This window comes from Ursus americanus, chromosome 28 (genome assembly GCF_024610735.1).
Source record: "Ursus americanus isolate L20-20 chromosome 28, mUrsAme1.1.p, whole genome shotgun sequence".
NCBI lineage: Eukaryota > Metazoa > Chordata > Mammalia > Carnivora > Ursidae > Ursus > Ursus americanus.
In genome coordinates, this window is record NC_142154.1 from 7267390 (window position 1) to 7293089 (window position 25700).

At 46.0% G+C, this 25700-nt stretch overlaps 1 protein-coding gene across 4 annotated transcripts in view; it reads left to right on the forward strand.

Annotated features, from left to right (window-relative positions):
* The window catches only part of NTRK3 (neurotrophic receptor tyrosine kinase 3), a 538421-nt gene that overhangs the window by 479033 nt on the left and 33688 nt on the right, over nt 1-25700 (forward strand). The window contains exon 16 of one of the 4 annotated variants that reach the window (XM_045813101.2): nt 15705-15779. The exons of the other annotated variants lie outside the window; for them this stretch is intronic. Within the exon in view, the coding sequence (XP_045669057.1) occupies nt 15705-15779 (75 nt within the window). The remainder of the gene's footprint in view (nt 1-15704; nt 15780-25700) is intronic. 4 annotated transcript variants of the gene reach the window in all.

Genomic DNA, 25700 nt, shown 5'->3' on the forward strand with positions numbered 1-25700 from the left:
GGGACGGATTTGCTACTGTGGGTTCCTGAGCTCTGTAGAGCCCAGGAGTTTGTGAGTTCCTGTGCTTAATTCAGTTCAATGCAGGTAATCCGGGCCTGTGTGTGTGTGTGTGTGTGTGTGTGTGTGTGTGTGTGTGTGTGTGTTTGTGTGAGCACTCATGAGTGCATTCTGCCCAGTGCAGAATCCAGGGTGTGTATACAGGAGCAAGGAGAGAGATGAGGATAAGCTCTTCCTTACAGTCTTTCTTTCTTAATTTTTAATTTCTCCTAACAAAGAGGTGCCATCTGTCTCATGTACGAGTGATATGCAAACGACTTACAAAGGTGAACTGCCTAATTTCCTGTTATATATTTAGAAAGAGAAAACAAACATCTCTTCACTAGAGTGCCAAGGCCCTTTGTTCTCTCTTCTTAAGACTATGCCCGATGACAGATACCTTTTCCTCCTGTGGGTCACTCACTTGGCGGTTCTGAGCTTGCTTTTCAACTGGCTTGGACAAGTGTGGATTTTTGGTACCATTATACCTTTCTCAGAACATCAGACAACACTAAGAAATTAGAGGTCAAATCTGGAATCAAAGACATTTTGAGAGTCCTGACAAGGAGGAGGTTGGGGTTTATTTGAGGGGGAGGCCATACGCTGAGGTATGGGAAGAACAGGATCAGAGGGCCCCGTGCTCTGATCTTCCACGCCCGGCGGACCAGGAGTGTGTCTTCCAGTTCACCCTGTATCCTCTGTGCCTAACAGTGCCTAGCATCGTAGATGCCCATAAAAATAGCAATGAATGAACAAAGTCAGAGTTAGGCAAGAAGTAGATTAGACCAGACCAAGAGGAGCCCGAACAAGCAGATGCCCACCTAAGTGAGGTGAGTCTTCACAGGTGTTGTGGGGAATCCGTTATCTCAGCAAGCAGAATCAGTATCTGGGGACGATATCTGGAGGAGGCAGGTGAGTGGTGGTCTTAGTCAAGGATGACTCGAAGCCAGAGTCAAGTCTTGGTAAGGCATAGAGCCCAAGTGTCCAGGAGATAGGAGAGAAGGTATGCCAAAATCCAGGCATACACGTCTGGGGAAGGTCTGGCAGCTGAAAAAATTGCTGGGTTCTAAGCTGGAGATTCCAGATCAGGGTGCCTAAAAAACCCTGGTGAGAATGACAACAGTAACCCTTAGGATGTGGGAATAATTTAGAATAAACTGATTTGACTGGTAGAGTATTTAATTTTATGGATGTCATGGTGACCCCATGGCAGTGATGACAAGTGTCATCTCTTTGACCCATGCTATCTGGGTTTGCTTCTCGGTTTCTATAATCCCCAGCTGTATGACCTTGGGCAAGTTATTTAACCTTTCAGTGCTCTCAACTGTAAAATGGGGCTACTAGTCACTATCATATGCATTTACTATGAGGATTAAGAGTTAATAAATATAAAGCCCTTAAGATGATAAATGTTAAATAAATATTGGTTACTGTGACTATAATTGGAGCTAAAATACAAATGTCTTCCCAATTCCAAAATGGGCATTTTGAGTAAGCTTACCTAAGTGCGTTAGTTAAGGTAGGCCACCTGCTATTGCAAGTAGATGCAAAAATATATATATAGTGGTTCCAACACAAATAGAAGCCTATTTCTAGGTCATATAACAGTATGAGCAGGTGAACTTGTTGGAGAAATAGCCCCTCCTCCATGCAGTCATTCTGGCTGATGAAGCTCTACCCTCTTCTTTGTGTGGTGTCCTTGGTCAACCTAGGCATCCATCCCCATTCCACAGCTGGGAGAGGAAATGGGCATGAAGGAATGCATGGTTTTAATGGCCCTGACCTGAAAGTGGGGCCTGTCACTTCTCATGGCAAGAACCCAAACACATGCATGGTCTCAGCATTTGTAAAGGAGGCTGAGAAGTGGAGTGTAGCTGTGTCCTCAGGTAGAAGAGAAGAACATGGATTGTAGTGAGCACCTGGTAGCCTCTGCCACATTATGGGTGAAGAAAAACTCCTTTCTCTTCCAACATTCCATGGCATATCATCCCATGTCTGATGATTTATCAGGAAAGTTAGGACAAGATATCCTTACTTTGTACTGCTATTCCCATCCTGAAGATGGAGATGATTATCCTGAGATGCCCCTTTCATCCTCTGCTTCCAATGTCCTGGTGTCACATGACATGTGTAAGCAATGGGGGAGCTTGGCCCCACCTACCATCTTGGCACTTTTGTTCATTCCCCTGGAAAGCATAAAAGGCATGCTGACAAGAAAACAAATTCAATTGATTGGGTGGGGAAAGAGGGAATGTTCTAAATCAAAGGGAGTCCAAGTTAATAGGAAAGAAAATACATTCTCAAAGTTTTGTTGACTAATTAATTCGGTTTTGGTCTCAAGTGGAGAGGTCCTTAGATGGAAACCAAGTAGCTGGCAGTGCGTTGAGGAGAGCCAGAGCTATGAAATAACTTGTAATTGACTTTTATCTTTAAAAGCTAGTGATGATGATTTAAGCTAACTGACTTTCAGGATTACGTGGACCCACCAATACCCCTTGCTCTTTGTTGGGGTTTTGGGAGGCTCATACAGTAACTGGAACCCCTCTTCCCTACTCAGATTCTGAGTTCTGAGCCCTTGGAGACAGAGAACCCAGACAGATGGAGATTATAATGTGTATGTGTATAGTGTTAGAACAGTTGCAGATGGTGGCCTTGCTGGGCAGCTACAGTGAGCTCCCTCATACTGAATTCCCAGACTAGACTTTCTGCCCAGTCATGGCAGCCTGGGAATATTGCAAGCCTTGCCCTACTGGGGCAGAACTCTTGCGGCTCCTCTCCGTTCTCTGTAGACAGGCAGATGCCCATCAAAAGGGAGAAAGAGTGTGGCCTGAATGCTAGCCCCCAATAATCAGAAAAGTTGTTCCTCCCAATGGGGGGGATTCAGGCTGGAGAGCTCTCCGATTATTACTCTAACAGGTAATCTGGAACAGTGCTAAATTCTATTCATCCCCACCTGGGCAAGTGGCTGCCAGCCACCCTGAATCTTAAATTCTTTCCTCCAAGGCCAAGAGTAGGGAGACCTGACCCCCTGCTTAACTGCCTGGGAGAGGATTAGTAGCTGGGTATACTGGTCCTTGAGAGATGCTGACCAGTTTGGAGAGGGCTTAGCCAGACTTGTCCCTGGGGTTTCAGCCATTAGGTTTTCCTTAGTAGACCCAGTCACCATGGTAGGAAAAAGTGATTCTGACTATCAGAAGGTAGAGGGTTTCGTGCAGGCTGTCCAGTGGCCAGTGCCCAGTTACTGGGCCTAATCGTTCTCTTGCTATTTGTTGGATATCCTAATAATCTGTTACCTGTATTCCTATTTATCTGGAGGAGAACAATGGGGAGAGGTTTATATTCCATTCCTAAAGAATGGGATGGTCCCGTCTCTTATTTTTTATAAATTTGTTTTCATTTGGAGTAATTTTAGATTTCCAGAAAAGTTGCAGAGATAGTGAAGAGAGTTGTCATACGCACTTCACCCAGTTCTCCCTACTGTTGGCCATGGTAACTTTGTCAAAGCTAAAAAAAAAATTAACATCAGTACAAATTGTTCATGAAACTAGACCTTGTTTGGATCGTACTGATTTTCCCACTAGTATTCTTTTTAATGTCCCCAGATCCACTCCAGAATACCACATTGCACTTAGCCACATTGTTCCTTAAAGGCAGTAGGACTTTTACGGTTGAAGCCGGGGTGAGGACATCCATCCACAACCCTATTATAGTCTCTCGTTTGGTCCCCTTTGCCCCAGGGCAACCCTTCATTCACCTTTCAGATGCCCCAGAGCTCCAGAATTCCCTGTGTCTGGAAGAAGGGTAAGTGGGCTATAAGAAGCTTCTGAGGAACCCTATTTGATGAGTACTTTTAACTCTGGAGTCTTAAAGGAATCCTTCGAAGCTGTGCAGTCATTGGTCTCTGTCTTTAGAGAGTAAGCAGAGAGGACTAGAGCTTAGATTTGGAGGCTAAGGGAAGAAGGCTTGAGACTCCTCAGGTTCCCGTCCCTAAACTGTGTGTGCGTTCTTTTCTTCCGCTGTGGGAGAGGGTGCCCCATGCTGGAGGAGAGACATGGCCACAGGTAGACATCTGCGCATGCTCAGAGCCTTAGTTGCCAGAATGGCTGCTGTGGGACTTGGAGCCACAATACCCACATCTTGAGTGAATTCTGAAAAACAACTTAAATGCTAAGACCCATCAAGCTGCAGAAAGCTGCAGAAGGAATGAACCCGGAGGAAGGTATGGAGAATAGATTTAGGCTAATTATAGGTATTACAACCTTGTTTCCTTGATTAAAGCCAATGGATTTGCACACTAATTATCCAAAAACCATCAGACATTTTGGAATCCCAAATCTGTTGAGGGACAGGACTGCTGTTTAGGATATCTCTGTCTCCATGCCAACTCTGTGTCCAGTTAGAGACTTCACTTTCATCTGTCAAATCTGGGATTTGGATCCTGGTTTTATGGTCTCCTGTAGATGTTACATTCGATGGGACTAAGTTCTAGGGGTAATGATAACTGAGCCAGAGGCTTGGCTTCTTTAGAATAGAAGGGAGCTAGGGCTGAAGGTACAAGAATAAAGCCAACGTCCTCTCAAACAGTCTCTATTATTGCTTTGCCCCGGACCATAGCTGGTCAATATCCCAGCCCCCTTTCCCCCTCCTGATGAGACAAGGGAACAACCTCCAGTTTTGAAATAGTCTCTCTCCACAATATCTGGATCTACTTTAGTGATTGAAATTTGCTTTCTTCTCTTCCCTCTTCTTCCTCTTTGAGATACTTAGGGTAATTGGGGGCAAAAATCAGCCTGATGGGCATAAGAATTGCTAGGCAGATTTTCTTTCAGTGATATTTTTTCAGTGATATTTTTTCAGTGATGGGAATTACCTGGATTCTTCTATCCATCTCAGCACTTCCGGACCTCCAAACTTCCTAGACCGTATTATACTTCATTCCAACACGCTGGTAGTGCTGTGGACATCCACCTGCAACTATAGCAATCTACCAAGTTCAGACGTTAATCTAGGGTGGGATCTGGTGTTTTGAGCCATGGAACAGTCCAGCAATCTGCTGTATAGATGACTTGGAGAGGACATGATGATCAGAACGTTGAGGTGCAAACAATGGGACTCCAGCAATGAGGTGAAAAAGTTATTTGGGTCATCAACCCACAGGGGCGTAGGAATGTTAGTGCTGAGGGATACTGTCCTGTGTTTGCTATGGGGTATTGGCAATCTATGACTCGTGGTGGCTAGAATGCAGGACCAGAGGCAGGAAGCCTAGGTTTAGTCCCTGCCATGACCATTGACATGGAATTAATACCTTCCTTGCTGTGGACCTGAGTTTCCCATATGTAATGTAGGCACTTCCTGTCTTTCCTCATCATTGTCTTGAGGCTTCTCATCTCTTCACAGGTGCTGGCCACACCAATAGCATTGTTTTCTCTCGCTGCACGGAAGGTTGGGGGTTTGATGGGTATCCCACAGTTTTGTCTTTAGATACGCCGATGGCTTCACTGATCCTTTTCCTGGATGGGGCTTCAAGGGCTGGATTCTGGGGCTCGGCCACTCACTTACTTTGGTGATATTGACTTTAGATCATTATTCTTGACTCTCAACTTAGAAGGTTGGATTAGATGCATAGTTTTCTAACACATTTTTTTTAATAGCAGTAAAATCTTTTCTTCAGATGGCCCTTAGAAGATTGATAGGTAGATGGATGATAGATAGATGATAGATAGATAGATAGATAGATAGATAGATAGATAGATAGATAAACACAAACTGCCTCAGTTGAAGTGGAAACACAATGGAACAATGGCATTCTGCTACCTCTGGCCTTCTCCCAGCCATGGGGCTCTCGCAGCACTTTCTGGAGGGGTTTCCATGCCCTGCAGGGCTGAGCAGTGGGACCCCTTCAGTAGGCTCCCCCATCACGATTTAGGGCAGATCTTACCTGTTCCAGCTACACATAATAGTGACATGAAGAAGAAGAATGGTAGCAGCAGGGAATCAGTGAATGAGTAGCTGGATTTGAAAGAGTAGCTGCTTCTCTGTGGCTCATCAGTTGACCACGTAAGCCCTTCCACCCAAACCAGCTGAGAGAGAAATGCTCATTTCACACATGCTGATTGTGGGACTCTGCGTTTGCACACCAGCCTCTTAATGTTCTGCCTGGAAGGAAGAAGGTCTTCTGAGACCCTGCAGAGAAGTAAGCTGCCAGGGGTTATCAGCCTCCATTTTCTGGGTGAGGCTCAGAATGGCTTGGTGATGTTTTTGAGACCATGAGACTTCTCAACAGCAAAGTCAGTGTTAGAATCTTACACCCGAGGACGGGGAATCCACTTTGAACATCTGCTGGACTTCGTCCAGGCTAGTTTCTTCCCCCTTGTGCCACAACCCCTAGCCATTGAGAAGGTCCCTGTGTTGGGGACAGAATTCAGTTTAATTCCCCAACTACATGTGAGGATGAATAGAATGCAATCTCTGTTTCCAAGGAAATTAAAATTTCATAGGGAATATAAAGCAGGATGGAAATGTGTAACTCCCCCACAGGCTAGAGGGAAGAAAATCATACAAAAGGGTTACCAGTTTCAAAAGCCCATTTAATCAGAGGGATGACTTGGGTCTTAAGGAGTGCGTGGGTAGTCAGAGGATTGAATTTAAGGAAGGCATTCTTGTCAGAGGGGTGAGCGTGAGCCAAGGCGTGGAGGGAGCTTGGAGGCAGGCAAACCAGGAGGGTGATCTGGAACAGCGTGTCCCTCAATGGGCTGAAACTGGCGACGCATGGAAGATGTGCAGAAGGAAATGTCTGGAAAGGAAGGATGGGTCTGGAAAGGCCGGCTGTTCTGACATGGGTGCCGATGGGCAGTCATGGACTGCGTGTCATCTGTTTTAGTGTAAGTGAGGCTGTGTGTGAGGACAAGTCATCAGGCAGTGGCATGTAGGACGGACTGCAGGAAATCGGGAGCGCTATGGCATGAGGCAGTGAGGCCTTGTGCCCTGTGGTAGCCGTGGAGTATGGAAGAGTAACCATCTGAATCAGCCGCGCCTGGGAAGGTCAGCTAAAGGCTGGGACCTGGGGCACTCAAAGCTTTTTCAGTGTTGGGTCATAACCTTGAAAAAGCGTTCATGGTAAAACTGTGGGTCAGGATGGATATTTTACAAATGCATCTTTTAGGCCACCGAGCCCAGTGTGTCTCCCTCGAGTGTTAGAAACAGATGAACAAATGCCAAATCATTCCATTTTTAAGAAACATGAAGCTGGAAGGAGCCTTGAATGTCGTCTCTTTCACCCCTGTGGCCCCCCTGCAGAACCAGCATCAAAACCACCCCAGACAGATGGTTTGCTCACACTACCCTGGTGCACCTCCCAGGATTCCACAGACGACCCCCCCCCATTCCTTCCAGATGTGGTAAAGGGAAGTCATTATCAGTGAGAGATTTCTTTTTCTTTCTAATTTGTAACACCCTTTAGAAGTGGGACGTTCTCAATTATGTCTAGCCAGAATTCCACCTGCTGTAAGGTAAGTCACTTTCGTCCTCTATTCTCGGTGGAGATAAACATGGTTTATACTACAAAACAGATATCATAATACCAGGAAGATGCTAAGCAGCTCACTGAAACCAATTATGGCCTTTTCATAGATCGTGGGGTGTATTTTGTTCAATGGGTGTATCTTGACTGGTGAGGAATCCGTGGCATATCCGTTTCTCCTTCCCTTGGCCTGCCAAAAAATAGCATCGTTTTCCTGAGCGCAGCTCCTGGTGCTTTCTCCTAAACTTGGTTTCATCTCCTTGTAATTCTGCAATCTGGTTGTTTTCTTCCATCCGTGATGGTGGTGTGAGGTATGGGACTGGTGCTGTCGTCCTCAGGCTTAACCTCCACAGGGACAGGTACTGGAAAATAAGACAGGGAGGTGCCCCATCAGAAAATCCTGAGCCCTTCAGGCGTCTTCACACTGGAGCTCGTCCTGAAGGAACCAGACGCAGAGGCTGTATTAGGAGGGCTAGTGAACCAGGTGTGGGTTCCTTCCCCTCCTCTCCGCTCCTCTGGAGGATGGCCTAGCTTTGCCTTTATCACCTGACACTGGCCTGTATTTTAACAGACCCTGTTTGGGTTCCTGAAGTCTAAAACACTCCCCCCCTTTTTTTTTCTGAAGCAAACTGAATACATAACATATAAAGATACATAAATTTCCATACAAATATCTTCTTTACCAGCTGTAATTAAGATATTTGCATGTAAAGAGAACAGTGTGTTCCCTTGACTTCCTCCTGGTAGGGAATTGTGTTTTTCTCCTAATCCTCAAAACCCAAGACTTTGTGAACTGTTTGTGTCTAAACAGGAGGAGGAGGGAGAGGAAGGGGAGGAGGAGGGGGAGGAAGAGGAGGAAGAAGAAGAGGCAGAGGACTGGGTCAATATAGCATCAGAAATTTAGAATTTTAAACACAGTTTTTACTCCTGGTTGTTTTTATGTTCAGGCCTAGCTCATCCCACAGGACAAAGTTGACGTGGGGGTGGGGGAGAGCCCAAGAGAAAGTGGGCTGAGTACGTGCTAATTCTGGAGTCAAGTACATAGATATGCCTTTGAATCCTGAGCTTCTGCTTCTGAGCTATGTGACCTTAGGAAATTTTCTTAAATTTTCCAAGCCTTAGATCCTCACCTGAAACAGAGAGAGAGAGAGAGAGATAATGTATGCAAATTGCCTGGTTCCTATTAGGCACTCAATAGATGGTAATTATTGTTCTATGTAAGTGAATAAGGTAGAAATTATATATAAGAAATTTTAAATAATTTTGAATTACAAGCCAAGGTATTTCCTAGGATGATTTTTGGTGCTGGATACTAAAATCAGAGGGGAGGAGAGCCTGGAGAGAACTCCGAGAAAAAAGAAGCAAAGCCACTTACTCTTTTGAGACTGGTTTAGACATTTGGGTTTGTCTGTTGGGAGCCCAGGAGGAAAGAGAAAGCATCTAGTTGGTCAAGGGAAGAGCTTCCCATTGTAGAATTGGTAGCTCCAATTAGGAGCTAACTTTTGATAACTGTAGACCATGAATTCTATGGTTGACAAAGGTCTTCAGAATTAGAGCCTGTTCTCCAGGCCTCCTAAGTGTGTGCCATCCCTTGTTGCCCCAAGAGAAGATCTTGGGGTCGTGTGAACTAGGGCTTGGGGATATGAACAATATCTATAGAGAGAGATATAGATAAGATATAAATAGAAATATATAGGCAATATATATAGCTCTATATGAGGCTGTTTTAAGCCTGCTCCTCCCTCCCTTCTCTCTCTTGTCATAAGCAGCATGATGGTCACTTCTCGCTATCATGCATGGCAAGAGATAATGGCTAGACAAGAGCTGTTGGAGTGTTGGCCGCCATCACCACTGTTACCACCCAGTACTACCAGTATAGTCTGCTTAGTAAATGACCATGCACACTCTGGGGGAAAAAAATGAGTCAAGTTCATCAACATCCCAAATTTGGTTGGCAGGGGTGGTCAGTATGCCATCTCTCCCACTCTGCCAATCACCATGACAACCATGGCTACCTTTTCCCCACTGAGTCATGTTCTTTGGCCTCTACAGCCAGGATGGACCTTTGATTTGTGGTCCCGTTTGTTCTTGAAGTTGATCATTTTCTTAGCCAGTGGTTGTCAACCCCCAGTTTCCTGATCTTTGTATTTCCTTATTTATTCATGTCCTTGACTTATTTGGGTACATGCATATCCTATAGTACTCCACACCCTAAATTGCTTTGAAAGCAAGGAACCTACTCTGTTTTTATGACACTGCTTAAGAAAAGTGCTTAATTAAAAATATATATAATCCTATGTCAAATGTTTATAATGGGTAAGGAATAATGGCCTAAGCATTTAATCCATTTTAAATGGATCCTTGTAAGTCCCCCTTGCCATACACCAATAATCAGTGTGTGGGGACTCTGGGTAGATACATCTGGATCTGATTCCCTACCAAAGGCCCAAACATCTGCTTATCAGGGAAGAGGCCAGAGGGGATGTCTCACAGTAATTAAAACACCCACGAGACTGCAGTTAGCACCCGAAGGACAATTTATTAATGCACACAGGGGGCCAGATTATTCAAAGGCTATATGATCAAAGCATTGACTCCCAGTAAGCCAGTCTGTGTGGGAAGCCTGATCATTATTGAGAAGGTTGCTTAAAGAGGAAGTCAGAGCAAGAAAGTCAGATGAATCAAATTGTCAGTAGCATCCAGCTAAGAAAGACTGATAAACCCACATCCATCTGACAACAGAGACTCCTTGGCTTTCCAGCAGGTTCAGAAATACTCCAAGTCTTCTGCCCAAATCCACCCCACTCCCCCGACCGAAGCCAGGAAGGGATAAACATTGCCACCATCCGATTCCATGTCTACTCCCTTTCCAGGTCTCTGTGACCAGCCAATGCCCCTTCTCAAAGACATTTTTTTTTCATTTTCATCAATCAGGGTAAAATTGAGTCATGATAGCCTGGAAGCACTCAAGCTCTTTCAGATGCCCTTGGGCATATATTCTTGTTTCATCCATCTTATGCTAATCTTAAAGAGACCATCTTATATTCTTCATTTCTAAATAGAGAGGAGTCACTTTACGGTTAGAGTCCCCAGTGCTTGCCATGTTGCTAGATTTCCTTTATACCTAAAATAGGACTTGTTTCTTGCAAATCTAATTGCCTTGATACCAAGTAGTGTATTCTGCAGGAATGGCAAGTAGATCTCAGGTACAGTTCTGATTGACTGATAGTGGTTGCTCAGCATAGAATAAAAAGAAGTTGGTGGTTGCCTCTAGAGTCAGTGAAAAAGAACGTGGGATTAATTGCTGATGTCTACCATGGGCATAGGAAAGGGAATTAGCGGTACTTGTGTCATATTGTCCCAATCCTGGCATACCCATCCCAATCAGTGCTCTCAATTCAAGGATTCTACTGGACCCCTTTAGTCATGCTCAAACCTTAGCTTCTCAGAGTTGGAGGGAATCTAATAAGACATAGATGTGTGTTTATTGAATGCATCTGTGTGGAAGGATTGTGTACAGAGGGAGGACTTTGCCAGGTGGGCCTGAATTACTGAGACTAACTTAGGTTTAGATGCCCAAGTTCACATAGATGAGACCAGAATCCCAATATCCTAAATTATCTTCTACTTGCTTTTTCTCACTCCTCCATTAAATGTTTTTGTTGTTGTTGCTGGTGTGTTTTTTGATTTTTTTTAAAAGACCTTATGCTGTTCTTGGTAGATCTATTTCCACTCTGCCAAGATTTCTTTGTTGTCTAGATATAGCTTTTCCTCCCAGCTCTGTGCCACCTGCAACATTTATCAATGTACCAGCAATTACTTTAAGCATATTTTTAATTTTGGGGAACATTGAATATCTCCAGACTGGGGTTTGCTGCTGGAGTCTTGCTCCCAAGCAGCTGATCCAATTATCAGCATTCTTTGAATATAGACCTTCTATGGTTATGACTTCAGCCATTTGGACTCTTCTTCTCCACACATTAACCTCTTTGTTCATAAGTATTTCATGAGAGTCCTTGATAAATTCCTGGGTAAAATTTGGGCAAGCAATCTATGCTGGTAAATTTATGAAATCCTGGCTAGAAATAAACTTGGAGATCATCTTGTCAAACCCACTTATTTAACAGATGGGGACACTGAACCCCAGAGAGAGAGCAGGTGTCACTCAAGTTCATGCATCTATTTAGTGCGAGAGTTGAGGTAAGAATATTGGTGTCCCATCTCAGATTCCGGGCTTCTCTCTGATCATCATCAAAGTACTTGGAGGTCATTTGGGCCAGAATTATCATTCCTACTTACAGAGGCTCAGAGAGTTTAATTAGTGTTCTTGAGATTACACAAAAAATTAGGGTAGGGCAGAGTCGGGTTCAGTGCTCTGATTCATAGGTAAGGTTTTTTAAGGACAATGAGGTCATTTTTGAATAGAAGCTTTAAATAGTGTGCTGGTACAGTATGGTCTCTATGAGGTTAGGTAGACTTTAGAGTTAGAAATGTGAACCTATAATAAGCCAGTTCCGTGATTTTTTTTCTAGTTCGATTTGTGGCAAAGATATTTACGGAAGAGGAAGCAAACACTGGGGGTGATTCAGAAAGCAAGGAGACCTTAATTCAAGGAGTTCAGAGTCTCCAGGGTGGTAGTAAAACCAGCACCAGCAAGGTGAATTGGACCAAGCAGAATCCCAAAAATATAACACAGATTGGGTGAAACTGAAGAGTAGGGTAGAGATGCCGGGAGCAGGGGAGATGGTCATTGGAGATGAGGAATGCTGCCCTGGTACCTCTAAATATGTTGCAGGAAGTGATTTTTTTTTGTTTTGTTTTGCATTTTTATTATGAAAAATGTATTCTCAGGAAAATCTGTCAACACCTACTTGTTCCTAGTAGCTCGGGATTTCTGAAATGGCAGGATCCAGGCCTTATTTCTCCAATCCCATAACTCTGTGTCTGATATATGGTAGGTTCTCTGCAAATGTCTGTTAAGTGAAATAAACAAGGAGGCACGTACACGTCTTGGTGAATGACTGGCCTGGGATGGAGCTCCAGGGCACGGTAGTTCGGGGCAAGCAGAAATCACAAAACCAGGTTTCTTCCCATTCAGAGATGCTCTGGGGAATTGTCCTCCATCATTTTGGTCTGGTAAATGGGCGTGGTAACGTGTTCCCTTCCCTGCAGATGTGGCAGGGCTAGAAAGTTCTAGGGCGGTGAAGCACAGCGCCCCAGGCACTTACCTGTATCATGTGAAAATGGAAGGGGTTCTTCATCCCTGGGGATTTTCCAGGAAATCTAGATGACCACATTTTAGAGATGTGATGGAAACACATGCGTTGATCATGAGGTTACAGTAGATGACCTCAAAGTTTTGCTTTTTCCCCAATTCTGAAATCCTGCATCCACTCGGTAATAGAAAGTGCTTAGATAGGTATAAAGCGGGAAACTCATTAAGAGCCATGATTATGTGTGTGCAAGGAACTGTGTCAAGTATATATTTCTGTGATGCTATGAAATATTTCACCCTCTTCATATCTACAAATTCTCACGTCTGCTTTCTTTCTCACTTCCCTCACACCTCACCATCTGTCACCTGCCCTCTCTAGCCCCCTGCTCTCTATGCCTGGGTCTGTCCCGCTCTGAAACCTTGAAGCCATTCTCCCTTCTTGCTACTCTAAAATCCACCGTCTCTTCTACACTAAAGAAAAAAATCTTCATTTGACCTTTCTGTCCCTTTCAATGGACACGCATCTCCTTGACGACTAAAATAGGTCGTTTTATCTTGTCTTAATTTTTGGGCTTCTGATCTCACCACTTCATTGACTCTAAATTTGGGGGGTCACTAATTATCTCATCTTGGCAAAATTCAAATGCCTTTCCTCTAAAAAGTCTAATCCTTTTCTGAATATCTGTTGAATGACATTATTAATAGCTGCCCCATTCTTTCTGCACCTTCTGTTCCCTCGCTGCTTAACATCTTGCTCAGTGCTTCACGGTGCTTGGCCCCACGATGTAGTCCCCGTTCCAGCCATTCTTTGCCTCACCCATTGGTTTCTCTTCTTTCTCCCCTTTGAAGTTCTGGTCCTGCTATTTTAGACATCTGCTTTGGGAAACCTCACACACTCATGCTTCTAACGCCTTTTTGCTTTTAGGCAGAAGCTGGTTGGATTTACATTTTTAGCCTCCTCCTCTTCTCTGTTTGATTGCTTAAGCTGTTAGCCTCCCCTGGAGAATTCGTTGGTGATTGAAACTTGCCTTGTTGGAGATAGAAGTCACCATGGCCACCTTCTGCTTCTCAAACAAACCGCCCATTGGCATCAGTGAGAACCCTGTTGGGACGTTTCCCGAAGTTGAGTCATTTTTGAACCTGTCTCTTCATCACCTGTACCTGACTCCTTACCTGATCCTGTTCTCCCTCTCTTTACTCCCATGTTGCCTGTCCTTTGTACGTTGGCAGGGAACTGCCCAGGTCTACTCCCTGACCAGACCAATTCTTGGATCAATGCATGCACGTTCAGGCTCAGAGTCATGCTGCCCGTGCTCCTTAAACTTGCCATGATCCCAGCAGCTTCTTTAAGAGAGTTGAGTGAATCCTCATTTCCCAAAATGGTAAATTTCTTACCCTGGCCTCCAGGGCCCTCAGGCGCTCTGCAATGCTGCTTCCTGACCACTCCCACAAGAAGCCCCCCGCTCCGTTCTACCCCACCCAGCCTGCCCCCCCATTCCTCAGTGCCGCTCCCTTATTTCCAACGTTGCCTGAGATCTTCTGTGTATATTTCCTAGGGCTGCTGTAACAAGCACCACCGACTGGGGGACTTAACCAACAGAAACTTATCCCCTCGTAGTTCTGGAGGCTGGAGGTCTGAGAGCAAGGTGTCAGCATGGTCGGTGTCTTCTGAGGCTTCTCTCCTTGACTCGTAGATGCTGTCTTCTCCCCGTGGCTTTACATCCTTCACCTTCTGTGAATGTCTGCGTCCAAATTTCCTTTTCTTGCAAGGACACCAGTCATATTGGATTAGGACCCGCCCACCTGACCTTGTTTTACCTTAATTACCTTTCCACATACAGTTACATTGTGAGGTACTTGGACTTAAGCCTAATGAATTCTGGGGGGAACACCATTCAGCCCATAACGTCTTCTCCTCTCGACTTATCATCTGTTCTTTCATCTTCCTCTTTGTTCTTTCTCTCTATTCCTCACTGTCATCAAAACCCACTGGCCCCATTTCACTGTGCTCCCTGGATGGTCTCCCTAGCACCACCCTATTGGGTCAACACACACAGACGTGTTGCTTTGTGAACATGCTTCTTTGTTGGGTCCTTCTGATGTTTCTCTGCCTCTGACTTGACTGCGAGCCGGGGCTCTGTCTCTTGTCTTTTGAACAAGAGTACTTGAGAAATGCCATTGCTAAGTCCCTGCATATCCCTTCTCAAAGGCTGCCTAACATACCCACTTCCCTGACTTCTCAAGAGGCCTTTCAAGGGGAATGAGTTTTTTCCAAGTGGTAATGGAGAACGTACACACTGACTCTGTTGACAGCAAGAAGGAGGAGGGCTGAGGATCCACACAGATGATGTCCTACTAGCTCACCTCCTTTCCAGGTTGGACAGGCAGGGAAGGGCATCTGGGAAGGAAGCCCTGAAAGTAGTGGTGAATTCAGTGATGTTTCTGCTGGAGACAGGAAGGACCAATATTCCCTCAGAAACTTTGGAGAGGTGCTATTTCTTTGATTTAAGGGGGTGAAAATTCTGGATAAAACCCACTTCTTTTCAGAGTGGTAGTTGGCGGGGAGGCTCATCTTGTTGGAAGTAGAGTTGAGCCCTTGGAGGGAAGCCAGTTGGATCTTGGTAGCCGACCGAAAGGAAGACAGCTGGGTGCCATATATCAAGAGTGGTGTGATGGCGTGCCTGCCGAGCTGCGGGTAGCATCTCTGGGTGGACTCCTGTGTGAGGGCCCTGGAGCTGGGTTGATGCTGTCAGCCTTTCCCCCTAGTGGTGTGATAGGTGTTTGGAGGCTGTGGCCAGGAGAGACTCGCCATTCACTTAAAGATACACCCACTCCCCCTCTCCTCCCTTCTTTCATCCTTCCATGCTTTCTTCCTCTGCCTTCATCCTTTCTTCTCTCTTCCCCTACCCTACTCTCTCCTCCATTCACTGTCAGGAAGGGCCATGCCAGAAGGGCCCGATCAGCGTGTCATGGCAGCGGCAGAGGCTAGCAGCGCCGGCAGCTTCCACAGTGAGTCTGGATTTTGTTTCTGGGGCCAGGGGGCTGGGCAGGGCAGGGCAGTCCACACACAGACTGACAGCTTGCAGACTTTGGAGAGGAACTTCCATGGGCCAGGGCTGCTTCCCTCCTCTCCTTCCCTGCCTCCCAGCAGAGGGGCATCATTTCACTTCCATGGAAGTTTCCTGCCAAAGCCATTGATGTGCTTGGGATGTCTCATGGGGAGGAAGCATGGTGGGGGGCGGAGGGGCCATAGTCTGCTAAAATTAGGTGCACATCTGGGAGAAGCGCCGGAGTTCAAATGGCTGCCAAGGATTCTGTCCAAGCCTGCGTGTGTGGTGGAGGCTGGAGGCTCTGCATGGACGATGGTTTGGCTGCTTTCTTGCATTTCAGGAAGTGTGACCTTGAGTTTCGAGTACACATTGGGTACCTACACTCCCTTTCAGGAACTGAGAATGCCACACAGGCTCAAGGATCTGCAGAACCAGAGGTCTCCCTGTTGGCCTCAGATGAAGCTTGTCTAAGAAATGTGATGTATAGGATAGTTATTACAGAGCTCCATGACTGAGTCATCCCTCCGAGTATTGGGGAAAGTTTTTGCCATCCCCATGTTAATTTCTGTGGTAATTTCTGGCATGGAGATGGACATAATGTGGAATCAGTCAAAGTTCCATCTGTCTTGCCTTGAACATCAGACTGAATTGGATGGCTTCCTTCCACTTTTAGCCTAGGGGCTGTTTCCTTCTGTTTCGGGAATGGTCCACTTGGGAAAATAGAACCACAAAATTTACCTATCCAGCCTTAAAAATCTCACCCAGTCTAGGAGCCCACACGTCCATCTCGAAATGTTTTCCCAAAGGCCAGATGCTGTTTTCAAATATTGACGGGGTGTGAAGTAGTTTATTTTGAAGTGAAAAACCTCCATCTCCGATACGTGATATTATCCTGATGCTGCAGTCTTACGGGCAGGTGCATGGGGATGCTTTTCCAATTTCATTCATTTCTCCTGTGATACGGTTAGGGAGGTAAATTAGGCATAGCTTCCCAAGTTCTATCAGGATCACGTTTTTATAGGTATCTCCTCTTGGCCCTGTTACTAATAATGGCATTACAGTTTAGGATTTTTCAACACTAACAGCTGTGTAGAATTAGAATTTATCAGAACGAACATGTTTGCTAGCCTTGTGAGAATTTTGAAAGCAGGACCATTATAAGAGATTAATCAATCTCTTCTCATGCTTTTAAACATCATATGTATTTCATTCACCTCAGGGTAAAACTCTTGGTTTGAGGAGTTGACGGGTTTAATTAAAGTATCAAAATGGTCAAATTTATTAATTAAATTCAACAACTACTTATTGTTAATCAACTCTGTATATTTGATTGCCTAAACTTGGACACCTCTGAGACTGAAAAAGGGAAGCTATTAATAATTAAATCGATACCACAGGCATAAACTGTTACCTTCCCTGGTAAATTGGGACAGAGTCACTCCATCCATGTATCCTGAGCTAGGGGATACAACTGTGATTAAAACAGGCAAAAATCTCTGCCCTTAATAAGGGAAATAGAAAGTAAAGTAGAATAGATAAGCATGTAATAAAATAATAGATCCTTAGAAGAAAAATAAAACACAGAAGGAAAAAAGAAGTGTTTGGTGGTAGTAGTGGTGGTGGTGATGGTTGTGTGTGTGCATGTGTCTGTGTGTGTGTGTGTGTGCGCGCACGCACACAATTTTAGACAGGGAGGTCAAAACAATGGAGTTGCCGAAAGAATATAATGTATTTTAGTTTATTCAGTTGATCTAATTTAGCCAAGGAGGGCTTTCATGGCTTGGATAAAATTTTTCTGAAACAACTCAGATGTAGACATTCTGAATCCAAAGCAAGGCATACTCACAAACTTTGGAACGACAAAAATTGAGAAGGGAGAATCAGGTGACCATGGCATTGGAAGCATGCCTTGTCTGCTCAATAGTTAGGTTTCACCTCTGACTGACATGACGGAGAGACTGTCAGAAAGTGAGTGAGCCTAGGGGTGCCTGGGTGGCACAGCGGTTAAGCGTCTGCCTTCGGCTCGGGGCGTGATCCCGGCGTTCTGGGATCGAGCCCCACATCAGGCTCCTCCACTGTGAGCCTGCTTCTTCCTCTCCCACTCCCCTGCTTGTGTTCCCTCTCTCGCAGGCTGTCTCTATCTCTGTCAAAATAAATAAATAAAATAAATAAATAAATAAATAAATAAATAAATAAATAAATAAAAATAAAAAAAGAAAGTGAGTCTATGGACTTTTGCACTTGGCGGAGGGGGAGGGGGCATCTTGTATAAAGCCCCTTAGTCTTTGACTTGCTCTGGCCATTCAGGACATCTTAAGGGCCTTTCTTCTTCCATCTGGTGTCCTCGGGGATGGCAGCTTACCTTCACTGAGCACCTACACCAGACGCTTTGCTAGGCACTTTGAGTAGGTTAATTTATTTAATCTATACTATTCCCATGAAGAAGTTATCATAGTGCCATTTTAGGGAGGAGGACAGCGATGTTTAAAACCCAACACTGGCAAACAGTGGAGCCAGGATTTAAGCCTAGGTGGCTCTAAGTCTAAAATCCTGCCTTAACCAGTTAGTCTTAGCATTCACCCCAGGGTACCCGTTGGCAGGAAGTGGGAGGAAGAAAGGAGAGGTAGGGTTTCCTAGGTTTCCCCAAGGTCCTGCGAATGGGCTTCTTTGCATGGCTGATCAGGAGCAGTAGATATGTTGGGGTGGTTGTGGATGTCTTTGCTGGTGGTGCATGAAGGTACAGCAACTTCTGCTGCTTCTCCGTGTGTCGTTGTGGTCGGGAATGGGGGTAGGCATGGAACATCTGGGGGGCATGAGAGCAAGTCTTCCTATTGTGGTATCCATCCCAGGCAGAAGTGGACGTGGACTTCAGCGTGTCGGTGTTTCTGGGTTTCACGCACGTTGGAAGGAGGGACGGTGCATGGGTGTGTGTGTAGATAATAAGGGTGGGGAGAATGCATGCGGAGGTCTGAGGCTGGATAAAGGTTTTCTGACAGGGGTTTGAGTCAAGAGTTGAGTTTGAAGAGAATCCTAAATTTCCTGCCTGCCTTTGTGAATGGAATCCACAGACTGACCACATCCAGTCTTGGGACTGCTATTAGCAAGAAGCAGGATGTCTGGGGACCATATCTTATTATGGCTATACTTCACATCAATCTCACCGTGTAACCTTGTATTTATGTGTCATGAACATTTATATACTTCCCAGAAAAAAAAAATTAGGTAGCATCTTATTTTCTGCAGAAGCTTGGTAAGGTAATATGGCAGGCAAACCATCATTTATATGCACCCGAGAGAACTGCTATAGCAAAGTGAAGAATTATTTTGAGATGTCAGTAACCCTCTCCAGTTTGCCTTTTACGCTAAAGGAGAGAGTATTTCCACTTGTGATGCTGTTATTTTCTTGGACTTCTATAACATATTTATCCAAAGGTTTCAATGAACGTCAAGGCAATGTCTCTTTCAGTGTCACGATACGTGTTGTATAGGTAGAGAGAAGTTATTACTCTGTCATTTACCAAGGGTTTGCTTCATCATCACAGTGTCAGTGTCACTTAGGTATATACTCCAGGCATATGAATGTCTCTCACTGTGGTCTTCCAACTATCGGATTATAGCTACTCATCAAGTCTTGGTTCTTTACTGCCTATGGCCTGTTGTCTAGTTTCCCTCCATCATTTTGCTACTCAGGGCTAGGGAGCAAAGCATCCTTCATCTGCTTCCATGGGGAACTTTCCTCCGACTTATCCCGCTGAGTCTTCTTGTCTTTCTGGCAAAAACAAACGAGCAAGCAAACTACATTTTCTTCTAAGATATGAACTCATCTTAACGTCATTTGGCTTCTCTATTCTACACTCATGCCCCAAGGAGTCCCAGCTGGGAGCAGGGGTAAAGATTGGAAAAGTCTGGTTCTATTTCAAGCTGGCAAGGATATCCCTCCTTTCACTGGTTACAGAAGGCCCACCCTGCTACACACACATACAGGATGTCTCAGAATTCTAGGGAGGGTTTAGTTGCAGCTGGAAGGACGGTGCCCAGGCCTTCGACAGAAGTCTGTGAGAGCACACAGTCACAAGTATGCCCCAGTCCAGAGACCTCCTTAGAAACCTGGTTAGGGATACACCCTTTCGCACCAGAAGCTCAGGGGTGTATGAGCCCAGTTGTGCTGAGGAAGCCGAGAACACTTGCATGCCTGTGCATGTTCAGGGCACACAATGGGATCTTCGGATGAGTGTTCTCACCCCCCTCTGTGTGGTGGTGTGCTTCAGCTACCGCTGAGGTTGTGGGTGGGTCAGGGTGCAGTGAAGTGTCCATGAGCTGGAGAGTGTTCTAACACACACACTAGGACTTTGAGAGTTTCACAGCCCTGATGTTGTGGAATGTGATTTCCCACATTCCTGTTGCTTCCCAAGCCTTGCAGTTCAAGATGGTTAAGATGGCCTCTTGGCGGGGGAACCTAATACATTGTCCTGTGGGAGATGCCTCCTAATTACGCAGTACCTCATGTCCTTATAGGTTCAGGGAAATCAGCTGCTGTTCCCAGGGCTAGTCCTTTGAGTTCTCACCTGGAGATTTATCCAGAGATAGAAACTCTGCCCTTTAAATGGTAATTAATCTTCAAACTCGTAGCTTTCTTAACATTTTGCTCTCTGATGATCTGAAAATAGAGGTCTCCTATCAGAGAAGGCCCCCAGAGCACCAGGACAGGAGTTTCCTGGAATGGAGTGGAGCTTAGGTCTTCCTGTGAAAGGGCTGAGTGATTCAGAGGGAAGAGGACAATGAAGGAAGGGAATCATTCTAGATGTACCATCTGGGACTGTTCATTAGGAAGTTCTCTCTAGTCTTTGTGATGGGATTCTGTACTCCTCGCTCCAGACTTTATCTTCAAAGTTGGTCACGTCTGTTGGTTTCTGCAACCAAATGGGGACAAATGACTCATGAGAAACCCATTTGTCTGGAAGAATTGCGACAGGACCTCCTGTCTGGGGATGCTGGAGGGGATCAGATCACGTGAGTTCCGCTATCTCTGTTGGCCTGGGTCAGCTGGGTCTCTCTTGAGCATTAGATGGTTCCTCTGATTTTTGTGGCCTCCTCCCATCCTGGTACTTGTGGCTAACCCTAATGGAAAGTAGATGTCTAATGTAACCTCCAGCCCAATGCTCTGGGCTGAAGCAGCCGGCCTGTGGGCGGATGCAGCCATGCAAGGAAAGCTTTCAGTGTAGGTGTTGGTCTCAGAGCCCCATGTTTGTAAGCTGTGTCCTTGTAATGCTTTATGGCTGGTGAAACCCGGGTATGTGGTGCCACCGTACAGGGTGGGAAAGGAGAAAAGGTCACTCTGTGGATGAGAGCAAGCATGTTGCAGTGGGCAGTTGGTTTCTCTCTGGGCCTCTGGGATCTCTCTCGAGTCTTTCTTCTTAAGTTCATTTCTAGAAATAGACATTTTATTCCTAGGGATAGAGACTAAATTGAGAGCCGAATTTTCCAGCGTTATATCAAGATTCTTTCCGCTGCAAGTGACAGAAACCTAATCCAATCTATCCCTAGTGAAAAGGCAATGTACTGTGTTCATAATCACAGAATCTAGATTTAAAACTTATTTCTGGTGTGGCCTAATTCTAAGACTGGACTAAATCCCCGGGCTTAACATACATTGCTCTTTCTCTCCCTCCTTCTTCTCATCTTCACTCAACCTTCCTACCATTCCTCCTTCTCTGTCTGTCTTCCCCCTTTCCTGCCTGAGACCGTGATCTCAGGGAAAGAGACGATAACGGGGAAATAGATTCCCAAACCATCAAGGCTAAGGAATTTTGGAAATTATGATGCTCAAATGCTACAGTGGTTGAGCAGCTGATCTGGGGCCTAGCTGTTCAGTGACAAAGACTTGTCTTCACTGGAGATGTCTCGCCATCGGGGGAACCCCACTGACCAGGCATGAAACGATCAGTGTCATTTGAGTCGGGCCAGGCGTCATGCTGAGAGAAGCTGCCAAAGAAAGACTAAGGAAGCAAAGCCCACGACTGACTGCTTTTTCCAGTCTCTCAATGAGGAGCACCCAAGTTGTCTCGTGTTGTTTTGATGAATGGTCGCCGCGCCTATGTAGTTCGTTACATCTGCAGATTTTGATCTTTCTGAATGAACAATCCCTCTTCAGCTTTTATGGGTGTTTTTATAGAAATAAAGTTCTAGGATTTCTATCACATTTTCCAAAATCTGACACCCTAACCCATCCATTTATATGCCTTAAACCATCCCAGGGAGTCTTCCTTCACCTTGGATGTGCTTAAGAGCTCTGATTCGGTGGTACAGAAGAACATTGGCTTTGGAGTCAGACTAATGGAGGCATGAGGCTTGGATCTTCCACTCTTCAGCCTTTTGAACTCCCATAAGTTGCTTCACCCCTTTCTTCCTTCCTCTGTGCAATGCCGTTGATAATACTAATTTCCACAGCCAAGGCCCACTGGGAAGACTGAATGAAGCAGTGCGTTTCAATTCATTTAGCACAGATCCTGGCTTAGTTTAGGCACTCGGCACATTGTTCTGTATCCCTGAGACAAGCCTTCCACCTCAACCTTGGAATACTGAAAGCATCTCTTTCTACCTGTTGTGATAAATCCAGATGAGGCCTCAACTGTTCGGGTTACCTACCCGAGACTTGGCCTCGCTCCACCTCTGGGGGACCCACCAGGTGACCCTGAGAAATATTCTTCACCCAGTTTCAGTTAGCCTGAAAACGAGAAGTCCACTTGCTCCAATCCTCCTTCTATGCTTTTGGAGACACGAATGTGTATAATCGAGTAGGAATGCCTTTGAAAAAACCACCCAACTGTGATTACTGGCTTAGCATTTAAGACTTTCTCCTGGGTTCATCCTCAGAACAGCCTTCCCTCGCCTTTTGACCTTGAAGGGGAAGCCAAGAGGTAGAGCTTGTTTATAAGGGAGAAGGAGCAGCTCGCAGCTGCGTGCCTTAGATTATGGCTTGGGATGCCAGATGCTGTGTGGAGGGACAGCTCCTCCATGCCTTTCATCTGAGACTACCCTTGGCTCCCACCCTCTGCTGCAAAGACGCGCTCTGGGGCCCCGTTATAGAGTAGCGGGCTGCGTCAGACTCGGGGGTCTCAGAGCTCTAACCTCGCAGCGCTGGGAGGGGCACCCAGAGGTTATCCAGTCTCTGCCTCACCGAATCATAGTACTTTGAAACTAGATGATACCTACAGGCCAACTAGCACAGCCCTTTTCCTCACCCTACCGATTTTACAGATGAGACTCAGGGGCCCCAGGATGAGCCAGGTGGTATGATGTAAACCTAAGTCAGAGCCCTGGAGCTTCTGAGTTCTGGCCCGTTGCCCTCATTGGCCTGCCTGCAACACACACATGCACGCACACACACACACACACACGCACGCACGCACACACATGCATACACACGCCACTCTGGAAACTCAGGCTGCCCACGTCGGGGAGGGCGTTGAGATGAGCTTTTGTTCAGTGCTCTAGGTATATTGATTCAAAAGAGAAAATTTTGCTTTGGACAATCTCAGGCAGTTTTCGAGTGGAGAAGAATCTTCGCAACCCACTGCTCTGGCTACATAATCATTACAGACGTGAACATGAGAGCAGGAGGAAGCAGACGTTGCCAAAGCACAGAGCAGCACGCTGGGAGCCCTGGAGCAAGGGCTCGGATGGCCTGAGTCTCGGTCCAGTGCTCTTTCCACCCTATTCCGTGGTGGCAGATCTCGCTTGCTGCTTCCTCCCTCCTAGGATGCTTTGAGGCATCTCTAGGCACTGTATGGGTTGTGTGGCTGGGTTAATTAATACCCCTTTCCTAGAATTGCTCAGGGGATGGGCTAACTAGGAACCCCTGATGCATAAAAATAGTAGTGGTACTAACTTATGTCTATTAAGCACTTTGCAGTTCACAGGGGCCTCAGCTGCTATGATCACCCATCTGCAGGCTGCCCTGAGAACGTCATCCCACCACATTTTCTAAGTTGAACCCCTCCCCCCCTTTTAAGTGAAGGGTGGGGGCTTGTATCCACCCTTTCACATTCGTGGTCCGGCCAGAGATCCAGCAAGTGACCTATGAGTTCTCTCCTCCCAGGTGCGAGGGAACTTCCTTCAGAATTAGAGGGTCTTATTTCATGACTCAAAGAAGAATCCCATTTTCCGTTGGGTGTAGCGGTGCACTGAATTCTCCAGAAAGCGTTGGGTGTGTGAGAAGGCGCTTAGCGTTTGCTTGTCCTGGCCCTAGTCGGAACTGCTCTAGACTAGTTAGCGGTGGACAGCGAGCTTGGCTGCAGCTCAGAGAAGCTGGATAAGGCAGCCTCTCGTGGAAGGAGTGGCGTATTTTTTTATGTCCTGTCCCATGATGCTCTTCCAGCTTTCCTTTGCCCGGGGACTTAGCCATCCACGTAGGGGCAGGCTTCTGTCGTGGTTTGTATTGTTTGCTGAAGTAATTAAAATATGCAAAGTGTTCCCTGTCCCCCATTTTGCACTTCTTCCCCAGCTACTTCTGGCATTTTCTGTTGGCAGTTAATAAAACAAAAGGGGGGCCCAAAGGCCCGCGTCTCCCTCCAGCTAGAATGATTAATTCGGAGTGGTCTGGAAGTTGTAGATTTTACCTCTAGCTACAGCCGTGCCTTTTTGGTGGATCCGTTCAGCCTGCTCTGAGCACTGTGAGCGGGGGCTGTGAATGCTTCATGAAGGCACAGGGCAGGTGGAAGGAGGGAGCAGGAAGGGGGCAAGGGTCTGGTTCGTTGATCATCACAGCACAAAACCGGAGGAGACTTCTCCTTCCTCAGGGTAAGCCTGCATGGAAAGAGCTATAGCCAAGGACACCGGAAATTTACTTCCTAATCCAGCCTAAATGTTTACTACCACCACGTACCCCCATCCACCCTCACAAGAGATTCAGCACCCCCTCCCTTCTAGAGGATGCTTCTCGCAAATATTATTTGTTTGCTGGAGCGAGCGTGGCTCCCTGTTCTGGTTCACGTATACTATGCCCGATGCTTTACGCGGGTCGTTTTGTTCAATCCTCATGGCCATTTCAGGAGGTGGATAGCAGACGGGAAGACTGAGGCTCAGAGAGGTTAACTGATTTCCTGAAGTGTCATGGCTATGAACTTGTGGCTCTGTGTTTGTCAGTGTATCACGCTGTTATCGGGCCCCTACTGTAAGATCTGCTTAGGGGCGCGTTGTCTTCTGTTCCCGTTAGGGGGACCTGTTTTTGCACCGACCAGCTCTTCTAATAGAACATCTTGCCCTTGCCCTGAGTAGAGTGCGCAAGGTGCATTTTTTGCCAGGGGCGTCAGGCCTTGCCTCAGTTTACCTCTCCACTGGCCCAGACACACAGCTATCTGCCTCCTTCCAACCTGTGGCCCAGACAGATGAAAGATACACAAACCACATCATACTCCTGGAATCATCACAATGAGGGATATGGGGAGGCCGCAGCTGGCAAAACGTCTTTTAGACACAGTTAAGAAGCAGCCCCTCGTGGTGACAGGTGTCGGATCAGGGCAGAAACCCCTGTCATTGTAGGAAATAATGCTCTATGTTAACACTGTCAAGAGTCATTTCTTTTTTTTTTTTTAAGATTTTATTTATTTATTTGAGATGGAGAGAGAGAGGGAAAGAGAGAGGGGGGAGATAGCGAGAGCATAAGAGCAGGGAGAGGGAGAAGAAGGGAGCCCATTGTGGAACTCGATCCTAGGACGCAAGGACCGTGACCTGAGCCGAAGGCAGATGCTTCACCGACTGAGCCACCCAGATGCCCCTTAAGAGTCATTTCATACTGTTGACTATGCTTTCTAAACCGTCTTTCATTAGTCAGCCCTCCCAAAGTCTCTCCGAGGTACATGGAGGCCAAGCTCAGCAAAAG